Source organism: Camelus dromedarius, chromosome 1 (assembly GCF_036321535.1).
Source record: "Camelus dromedarius isolate mCamDro1 chromosome 1, mCamDro1.pat, whole genome shotgun sequence".
Taxonomy (NCBI): domain Eukaryota; kingdom Metazoa; phylum Chordata; class Mammalia; order Artiodactyla; family Camelidae; genus Camelus; species Camelus dromedarius.
The window spans coordinates 11,664,895-11,676,006 of record NC_087436.1 but is presented as its reverse complement, the minus strand read 5'-3'; the positions used below and the strand labels follow the sequence as shown (position 1 = coordinate 11,676,006).

Here is an 11,112-nt window from a genome sequence, read left to right as displayed (position 1 = left end):
CCACCTCACCCCTATTTCCTTAATTCTTTTTATTTGGTATCAAAACGGTAATTTATTTCTCAGTTGCTTTACAGTAGGTATTTTCACTTTGACTTTCCTTTTGGCCCATGCTAGTTGTTTTATTTTGTGTCCTGCCCATATCAGGGATAGAAGAACACAATAACTTTAAATTTCACCAGTCCTTGGGAGACTTTTGCCTTGACTTTGCTCAACTTGAAGAAGTTGAGGTAGCTTCTTCTTGGAAAACAGTTTTCAGTGCCTTCAGTTACTGATTTAACAGACTTGCCTTGTAGGTTACTTGAGCAACAAATTCAAAATATTGATTTATGAAGTTAGCAAATGCAAATTTTATAAAAGAACACAAAAAGTGAGCAGGCAACTAAATAGATAAAAATCAAGGACAACGTGAAGCAAATAATATACAAACTTTTATTCAAAGTTAATTCAAGAAAGACATGTTTTGGTCATTTTTAAAGTGAGATTAATTGAACATCTCAGAAAAATTGTATCTGATCAACGCACATAGCTACTGACAGAAAGTTCTCTCTTCTGTTAATAGCAGCTAAATTTATTCACACAGAAAAAATTCTTAAGACCATGCAAATTCAGTTGAATTCCATACATTCATTGTATTCATCAAAAACCTGCAGTAATGTTCATGCCGAAGTGTTACTTTAAGAAAAAAATTAAAAATACACACCAAAACATGACCAAGATTAAACCAAAGAAAATAATAAATAAGCATAATTTATATTTTAAAAAAGTTTGGCATCACACATGTATTCAAGTGTGTCACACCGTATTCATTCCTCAGAAGTGGCATTTTAAAGTGTTAAGCATTGTTAAATATCAAAAAATACAACTCTGTTTTACAATGTAGTACTGGCATAATTCAAAGTACTGTGCCAATTATAAATAGTATAATCAAGTTTCAAACATCTTTTCAAACATATTTAAAGGAAAGCATATAGACACACATTTATATGCACACAAATTATTATACTCATGTAATCAAACATTTTATAAAAGCAAACAGTTTTATCCCTCAATTAGTTTGTATACGTACATAAGATTTTAATACCTGTTCAAAGATTTTCAGTTCTTGTGTATACAGATTTTCAAGAGAAGGAATAAAGAGGAAATTTAGTTTTACAGGAACACAAATTACTTTATCCCCCTTCAAAAAATAATCCATAGTCATTCAAGGTGGATTAACTAGTCTTTATGAAAGCAACTGTTGTCCAAAGACTGCAGAACAATCCTGCAGTCCAAGTTTCTTATTAAAATTCAGTCAGCTGCTGCTCATTGCAGAGAAAGCCTACGCGGTGCATCTACCAAAAATAATCTTCAGTATCTGAGGCCTATAAAGGCAGATGATCTTACCTTCTGCGGAGACTCACAGTGCAGCTACAAGTGGAGAAGTGCTCGACTCTCAGTCACTTCAGAAGTACTTGTTGAAGCCTGCTTCTCATGTGTAAATATGCCAAAAATGTCCTTCGGGCTCATAATGGTTTATCAATAACTGTGACTCCTGAACAAAGAAATGAAGAAATAAGACAGAAGTCACAGGAAGCATTCTGTATCTCTGAGAAAATATGGAATTTTTTATTCTATTACTTAAGTAACAGGGGCTGAACAGATCATGATGTTTCAAAATCTCTTTCTTTTGCCCTACTATCATTTTCATCTAAACGACAATGAAATCTTTGTTTAAAAATCACGGCCCAAAACTACATCGGACTATTTGAACTAGTCTCTTGTTCTTCACAGTTACAATTAAGGGAAAACAATTTCACTCAGGAAATACTAAAATCCACCTAATACTCAAAGGGGTACAAAGAAACTTTTGAGAGTGATGAATATTCATTATGTTGATTGTGGTGGTGGTTTCATGGTTATGTACATATGTCAAAACTAATAAAACTGTTCACTTTAAATATATGCTACTTATTCTATGTCAATTATATCTCAATGAAGCTGTTTAAAAAAATTCACGTAATTTTTAGGAATGCTATTCTGGGATCCTACTGTATATATTCTACTAGGTGCTGTTTTGGATGATACATAAAGAACAGTGATGGCTAATTAGTATAAACTTCTTTTTTCTCCACTGTTGGATCAATATTAGAATGTCACTGAAACATTCTAATATTAAAGCAATATAAATATGTATCATCAGAATAATTAATAAGCAACTTACAATTTTAAAGACTCAGTGTTGTATTTATTAGGAGTATTATCATTTCTCTTACTAAAAGAATGGACCAAAATGGTATTTTATAATTCAATCCGTGCTGTGCTTAAGGAAGAAAAGGACTCTGCAGCCTCACTGTAATACTAACACATGGAGCCCATCTGGGGCAGACGTTGTAGGGGTTGTATCTTATGGATGTCAGAGTAATTAAAGGCTTGCCACGTAGTGAATTCCACACCACTGCATACAGATGTTAGTTTAGCCATATTACATTTTATGATGATTCTACACTGGGAAGATTTGTGAGTTTGAACACAAATGACTGCACAATGACAGAAGAATACTTGTGTTTTATTTCAGGATACACATATCCTATACTTATTAATTTGAGAATGAGAAATAAAATATACTTTGAGAAAAGACTCTTTCCTGACATAAAATGCTCTTCATGTAAAAATTATAATGATATAATCTTTTTGTGTTACAATAGAAGACTGTGAGAAAACTGAAGATTATTACCTGCGTAACTTCTCCCTGTGCTCATACAAGATGACACAACTGTCCATTTATCAGTCGTTGGGTTATAATATTCTACCGATGCCAAGTTACAGGAACCATCATCCCCTCCAACGACATATAACAGACCATTTACTGCACAAACTCCTTTAAAAAATTACAGAGAGAGAATAATTATTTTAAGAATTTGGATGAATACAAATATCTCTGTAAGTGTCTGATGAGGTGATCAGGAGACACTTACTTCCTTGGAAGAGGCAAGAAGAGAAGATGGGGAGCCCAGAAAGAATTCCTTAATAAAAACCTACTGTAAGGTCCTACCCATGTCACTTACGCCATAGTTGCTTTATATACGCATTATTTCATTTAACCTTCACAGTAACCTTACTTTACAGGTTAGAAACTATTTTACTTTCTACTTTATTAAAAAAAAAAAAAGAAAATTAAAAGTCGAAGAAGTAGAAACTCTTCCAAAGTCAGCTTCTAAGGGAATGCTAAGGAAATAAATATATATATATTTCACCTTCTACTATATATAGTAGAAGGTAAAAATGATTCTAAATTTTAATCAAACTGACTGATTATCTATTTTAGCTCCTTTAAAAGGGGAGAACAGTATTATTTATTTCATTATTAATAGAATAACATGGGGGGGTTGGAAAAAATTAAAAACATCTAGAAAAGTATAAAAAAAAAAGACTACCGCTAGTCCTATATCACTCAGAATCCTGATAATTGAAATTCTGATCTCTACTCTTGCAGGACGCATATATACTCAAGACACTCCTTTTTTTTAACCCCAGAGTAGCTCACAGTACACATGTTACACATGCTACTTTTTACTCACTCCCACTAAACAATACATACCTTGGAGATTTCCCCAAGTTAATAAATACAGATCTACATAATTTTTAATGCCTGGATAGTATTCCATTCATGATAATACCATAATTTATTTGTCTTTTACTGATGGGTTTCAAGTTAGTTTCAGTTTTTTTGCTCTCATCAATGATGTTGCAATGAACAAAGATCCCTCTTACACACATTTTTGCATACTTGTGCAACAGTTCTCTTAACGTAAATTTTACAAAGGAAACTGCTGACTGAAAAGGCAAACACCTTTTAACAGCTCTTTATTTCAATTTATTTTTTAAAAAGCATATTTAATAATTTTAAACAAGATTCAGAGCTTTTTATGAACTAGCATTAAACAAAACATCCAGAAGGATGCTGCCCGCACAGTGGTCCCTGGAGTTCTGTAGACAGTTTTGCTAACACAATTAACAGGTGCTTGCAGATTTCTAGTATAAAACAATGAGCCCAATCTCTATACAGCATTTAAAGTGCACCAGCAACAGTGGCTTCTATGCAAACAGAGCAGATCTTCTCTCCTCAAACTCAAATGTGTTACTATTCTAGCCTCTTGACAGGAAGCAAACTCGTATCATTTAAAGGTAATTCAAGCACCTGAAAAGCAAGAGTGGGATGACAATAGCTCTACATACACAAATTATCTCCTTATTCTGCTGGCTGGAAGAAGTGAGCTAATTTTGATTTGAAAACAGTAAAACAAGGGTAGAGAAAAAATAAAATTGGAATAATCTATAAGAAAGTAATAATGAAAGTTCAAACTGCAACTAAATTCCCTAATCCAGGAAGCACATACCCATACGCTTTTCTAAATTCACGTGCTGGAGACAAGCACTTAATTCGACTTAGGGACCAGACGTGTGGGTTTTTCCATGGTTCTGGACTATCCATAGTTGAGGGGGTTTTAGTACTTCACCAAGCACAGCTGACTGTGTGAGATGGAAGGTCTAGTAGGATGAACTATATATTCTGTTCTGCAGTGGGAGTTCTTGCAGTCCTACATACTTAGTCTCCCTTAGTGATCACATTGAAATTAAAGAGAAATTAAGGAGATCTGTTTCTGGGGGAATGGAGGGTGCATCCTGCAACACCATCCAATGGTGCACAGTGAGTTTGAGAATCACCAGGAATTTATTTTGGATTATGAGAACTGGCATGAAGATAACGGTGTTTCCAGGAAGACTAGCATTTCCCAAAATCAGTACCTAGCTATCCTGAATCCATTTTCCATTTCTATTTCCCTTCCATATATCTTCTTTTTAAGCAGTTAGTTCCCTAATCTTGAAGACCTCAGCTTTCTTAAAATTACTGTTGTTGTTTTAGCTTTTCCATTTTCTAGAAATCCTTAACTGTATTAAATTGGAGTTACCTTCTTCAGGCTTCCCCTCCAGATTCAGATTAACAACCAGCTTCTTAATCTGGTATAAATATTTACTCAACTAGGCTAAATGCCTTGAGAACTGGGCTCCAGAACATGCTACCTGGTAGGGACTCAAAAAGGTTTGTGCTGAGAATGGATGAATTCAAGTATCAAATAAAGAGGGTTCCTCCTCTAATTTAGTTTATATGATCATTACCAAAAAGCAGCCTCTAACAGAAGTTATAAGTTAACTGAAGGATCTCATCAACGTGCTATGCTGCAGACACTAAGCTAGGCATTCACTATATAAGATTATTACGAAAGTTTCTGCCTTTAAAGAGCAAGTCTATTAGGGAAACTCAGATCAGTAAAAGAACAATGGAAATACACAGTGATACTAGTAAAACTTTAAATAGAATTCAACATAAATTTCACAATCATAAACTAGACAAATACCTGCATTTCTCCTGCACATGTTCATATCTGCAACCTGTCTCCATGAGTTGGTGGCAGGATCATACACTTCGACACTTTTTCGTACTAGAGGGCCATCATGACCCCCTACAGCATACAATAAGTTGTTTAACACACCAACACCTGTAAAACACAAAGAACCAAAGTATAGTAAAGGGGACAAGAAATTTATAACATATTAGGGTTTATTCAAATGACTTTCAAATAAAACTTCTGAAATGATTATTCATAGTAAGTCAATATTCAAGTGTAAAACCTAAGAAATGAAAATGAATAGAATTCCACTTAAGAATCTCAATAAGAACTACTGTTCTAAAAAAGAAGCATGTCAAATAGAATAAAAATAAAATGCAGCTGAAAACAGAGAGGGAAGTCCTTTAATATAACCCTTCTGAAAACAGCTTTCATGATAAAAGCAAACAAGTATTAAAGCAAAAAATGTGTAAGAAATGGCTCTCAAAAGAGCTGATTATTAAGCAAGTTCCCCAATAAGCACTAGAAACAAAAAAGTAAACGCAATGCCAAACAATATAAATAATGAAATGAAACAGGAAAGAGGTCTTTAACACGGCACTTCAGAAATTTTACGAAGTGAAATTTAAATGCAGCAGTCTACTACTCTACACGCATAATTCAAAAGACATTTTAACAGTGTCACTAGAATCAGGACATATTTTCCGAAAACATTAAAAGATGCCAACAAATCACTGTTTAATTGTCTTCCATAATCTCCGTGCTCCAGGCGCTGCCCGCGGTCCCACTCACCGGCCCCGCTGCGCCGGGTGCTCATCTCCGCGATGTAGGTCCACTCGTTGGCCGCGGCGCTGTAGCACTCCACCGTGCTGAGACACTGACGCGACGCGCCATCGTAGCCCCCGACAGCGTACAGCAGGCCTAGCCACGGAACCACAAGGAGAGTCAGGTTCATAAAAAGCTGTTTTTTTGCAAATCAGAAAAGAATATATTTTTCCTTTATGGTAGCAGAGTTTCCCTTTAAAGCGTTACTGGTTTTTACAAACTACTAAAATCTTATCTAATGGTGAGAGGTGGAGTTATCCAGTCACATTAAGAAGATCTGTGGGACATATACGGTGATACTAATTTAACACGTTCATCTGACTGACAGAACAGAAAGGACACTCATTATGCCTTTGGGTAACACTATTTGGTAACGGCACAACATCCTGGAAAATCAAATTAAATATCAAAGTTACCTCAGTAAATTGAAAAAAAAAGTTAAATCAAGAATTAGCACCAGTATACCATGAAATATTATTTGGCAACAAAAAGAAATGAGGTACTGGTAAATGCTACAGCATGAATGAACCTTGAAAACATTACGCCAAGTCAAAGAAGCCAGTCACAAAGGACCATATACTGTATGATTTCATTAATATGAAATGTCCGTCAGTGGAAAATTTATACAGGGATAGAAAGTAGAGTAGTGTTTGTTGAGGGCTGGGAGGAAGGGGGTGACAGTCAAGGGAGTAGGGCTGCTTTTTGGGGTAATAAAAATGATTTAACATGAATTGCATACATGTACACTGGATTGTACACTTTAAACAAGTCAATGATATGGTATGTGGAGTCTATCTCAGTAAAGCTGCTAAAAAAAGTCAGTGCAGAGGATTATACCCACCTTGGGGAGGGGAGTGGGAACACACAAAGTTATTCAAACAATTAAAAAAAAAATCACACTAAAAAAATCATACTTACAGCCTTTCTTAAGGGGGGGACAAGGTAGGATATAAATAAAGAACTGTGGCAACCCATCCCTTAAATGTTAAACAGCCGTTCTTCAAATGTAAAATTTCATATTCGTGTCATCCGGTTTGTTCCCCAAACCACAGTATTAAGAGGAGTTAGTTTTATGTAGGTTACGGGGAAGGGGGAAGGAGAGGCCAGAGGGTGGGCTGCTTTATATAGGTTAGTATACAGACGAGCCGATTTCAAAAAAAGGATAACGAATATTTTACAATAACCACTACTTTCTCTCTTTAAATGATCACTTCCTTGCCCATTTAGAAAGCTGGTGTCCAGGTGACCGGGAAGAACCACTCCTAACAACCAGGAGGCCAGCCGTACCTCCAACGACACCGACGCCCACACTGCTCCTCCTCGTGTTCATCGGGGCCACGTGGAACCACTCGTTAGACTTGATGTTGTACGCCTCCACGGAGGACAGACCTGCAGGGAACACGGCACAGAGGGCTTCACCTCCTCCTTGGGTTCCTTACATATTCAGCCACATTAAATTGGGCTAAAATCCAACTGCATGATAAACAGGAATGGCTTCTCTTCCAGACAGTTCCTACCCAAGCTACTGACATTTATTGGCTTTTTAAAGTTCAGAAGATATCTGATACTGAAGCATGGGGAAGAAAAGTTACATACTCAGCACTCTCATGTCATTTAAAGGAATTCTGGATGGAAAATTTAAACTTGTCTTTAAAATACATGTTAAAATACTCTAATGTGTCCTAATTTGCCAGGACTTGTTCCATAAATGTGACTGCTACGTTAACTCTTACAGAAATGTAGAAAGGATGAAAGGAAATTGCCTGTACTCCCGTCAAAGCCTCCCACAGCATATAACAGTCCATTCAGTACAGCAGCCCCCAGAGTGCTTCTCCGGTCCCGCATGTTAGCAACGCTGGTCCACTGATCTTTCACGGGGTCGTAGGAATCTACAGTGCGGACCCTCAAGGAGCCATTAAAGCCACCAACAGCAAAAACGAGTCCAGCCATGTAGACCATCCCTGCAAAAGAAATACAGCCATTAATGATGTGCACATGACCCAGCTGCTGCCATCACCTAAAGTCTGCATCCCAGTAAGCCTTCTGCTGCTGTCAGAATATAAGCTCCCCTCAGGAGAAGCCTGACTGAATGGGCCCTACTCATTAGCAATTTAGTCAATATACAATGACTAACTTGTGTTCCTTTCTATTACTGAATTATGCAATGGCATAGGCTGAGGTACTATTTTGACTTTGGCTTTTTCAAATACTTATTTGTAGACTTAAACAATGGGCCAATATTTTCCAGCTACTTGAACCTGTACACATCTCCCAGGGCTTTCAATTTTGGACCTTTACTCCATATGTTTATACTTAATTTGCACAACAGGCTCTCAGTTTATCATGTTAGTGGGCTAAATCAGGGGTTGGTAAATTATAGCCAGCAGACTATTTTTGTAGAACCTCATTGAGGTTTTTACATTTTTTACGGTTTTAAATGGTTGAAAAGCAATCAAGAAAAAGAACATTTTGTGATGCATAAGAAGTCATATAAAATTAAAATTTCAGGGCCCATAAATAAAGATTTATTGAAACACAGCCCCACCCATTCATTATGTAGTGTCTGAGGCTGCTTTTGACTACAGCGGCACTTGATGAGTTGTGACAGAGACCGATAACCCACAAAGCCACATATACTTAGTGTCTGGTCCTTTAAGAAAAAGTTTGCTGGCCCCGGGGCTAACTCTGGGATGCTTGAGGATATCTGGACGGAGAAACTAGGCTGCCAGACTCGGGGCCTCCACCACCCTTCATGTTCCTGAGTTTTCTCATGCTGCTGTCCTGATCTAAGAAGAGCCCCTTCCAGTTGCACACCCCAGTGAGAGTTCCACATGCTCTAGGAGGCCTTCCCCGCACTAGTCCTGAAGGGACTACCGCTAACTCCTAATCCCCTATAGCAAATAACACCTACTTTAAGGCTAAAAAATCTTATGTAGTTTGCAATATCATTGCTTTAAACTGTTGAAACTTTTATTGTTCTTAAATTCTATAACATTTATGTCACTGCCCCAGCTAGAGGGCAGGCCCTGTGACTCACAGTTCCCTGAATCCCACTGGGAGTACAGGAATCACCAGTTCCAAGTGTCTGACTAACACAATGTTTCGTATGATGTCATCAGGCAAGCATGTACCACTACTCCCCAATGTCTTACCCTCTGGTGCTCTATCCCCCAACCCTGCCCCCAAAATTCATATGGATGTGCAGTCTTTCATATGGCGTGAAGACCCTGCAGTTCAGATGAAGTGGACTGTATTGGCAGCTAGGTTTCTGGTTCAGTCAGGAAATGAATAGTCAAGCTATACTCTGGAAAATCCAGAGTATGTGAGGAGAGCTGTGGGCAATGGCCAATTTAACTAGGCAGAGAACTAGCAAATAATTTAGGGTAACCATTGGATTTCCTGAGGACCCTCGACAGCAGGGGATGTGGCAGATCTCCTGGGAGGGCCTGGGGACAGTGAGCAGTGACACAGCAGGCAGCATGCAGAACCATAAGAAAATGTTAAATATCCACCAACAGATTAAGTCCTATCACTAGTCCTGTAACAAGTCCCATCATGTATAATACAGCACAATAATTAAAACTGTTCTGTTTTAATGCATGAGGCAAGACAAGTCAATGGACCAGAACAAAAAATTCAGAATAAAATCTAGTACATTTAGAAATTTACTATATAATAAAGCAGCACTTAAAATGAGTGGATACAGGTAGACTGGACAATAAAAGGTGTTATAACAACTGGCTAGCCATTAAAAAAAAAATCCACATCTTCTTTCATCAAAATTAAGTCCAGATGTTTTTTATATAAATATAAAAAATAAAACTGTAAAAGTACTAGAAAAAACTCATACTTTAAAAATATAATTTGGGTGGAGGGTATACCTCAGTGGTAGAGTGTGTGCTTAGCATGCACAAGGTCCTGGGTTCAATCCCTAGGACCTCCATTAAGTAAGTAAGTAAATAAATAAATCTAATTTACCCCCCACCACACACACAAAAAACCAAAAAACAAACAAAAACGAAGATTCTTTGAAAAAAAGAGAAAAAGACAACTTTAAATAAATAAATATATATATATTTTAAAAATATATATATAAATTTTATTATAGCTGAGAAACCTGGCAGACACTACCTTTTTCAAGTGACCAAGGTTAAAGTCACCAGAAATAATCATAATTACCCCAATCTAATGATGAGAAAATATTAAACCCAAAACTGAGACATTCTTCAAAATACCTGACCAAGTGCTCATTAAAAGAATCGAGGGCATGAAAGACAGGAAAAGACTGAGGAACTGTCACAGATCAGAACAGACTAAGAAAATACAACAACTAAATGAAATGTAAGAAAGGAGGATCAAGATGGCAGAGTAGGAAGACATGGAGCTCACTTGTCCCAACAAACACATCAAAAATACATCTACATGTGGAATAAATCTCACAGAAAAACCAGCTAGAAACTGGCAGAAGATCTCTTTTGCAACCGAAGCTGCAAGAAAGATCTCCATGTAACCAGGTAGGATGGGGAAAAAAAACATTCACGGCGGCACTGGCATCTCTCAGATGAAATGTTGAGCTAGTCAAACACTTAGATCTGGTGATTCAGGGCAGGGCATCCCTGGGAAGTATCTGTGAAGGAGGAAAGGTCCACACTGGCAGGTGCACATCCTGGGGAGCCTCCTTACTGCTGGAAGGTCAACTGGGACAGAGAGAAGGCCTAGAGTGACCTGGAGTTGGCTTGCAACGAGGGGGCGAATGCTAGTTTCTTAGCAATCAGGGCAGAGGAAAGAAGTCAGTTACAAGTGAACCCTCATAAGGTTATCAGCTGATTTCTCTGCAGAAACTCTGCAGGCTAGAAGGCAGTGGCAAGGGAAGAACCTGCAACCTAGGATTCCCTACCCA

At 37.4% G+C, this 11,112-nt stretch overlaps 1 protein-coding gene across 2 annotated transcripts in view; it reads right to left on the bottom strand.

The window, feature by feature from the left end:
• Positions 1-415: 415 nt before the first annotated feature.
• KLHL2 (kelch like family member 2) overlaps positions 416-11,112 on the bottom strand; it is a 113,497-nt gene continuing 102,800 nt past the window's right edge. For both annotated transcript variants that reach the window (XM_031464136.2, XM_064487777.1), the window contains exons 10-15: positions 7,976-8,173; positions 7,500-7,601; positions 6,180-6,308; positions 5,397-5,537; positions 2,714-2,857; positions 416-1,531 (exon numbers count right to left, since the gene is read on the bottom strand). In XM_031464136.2, the coding sequence (XP_031319996.2) occupies positions 1,503-1,531; positions 2,714-2,857; positions 5,397-5,537; positions 6,180-6,308; positions 7,500-7,601; positions 7,976-8,173 (743 nt within the window). In that variant the 3' untranslated portion in view covers positions 416-1,502. The remainder of the gene's footprint in view (positions 1,532-2,713; positions 2,858-5,396; positions 5,538-6,179; positions 6,309-7,499; positions 7,602-7,975; positions 8,174-11,112) is intronic.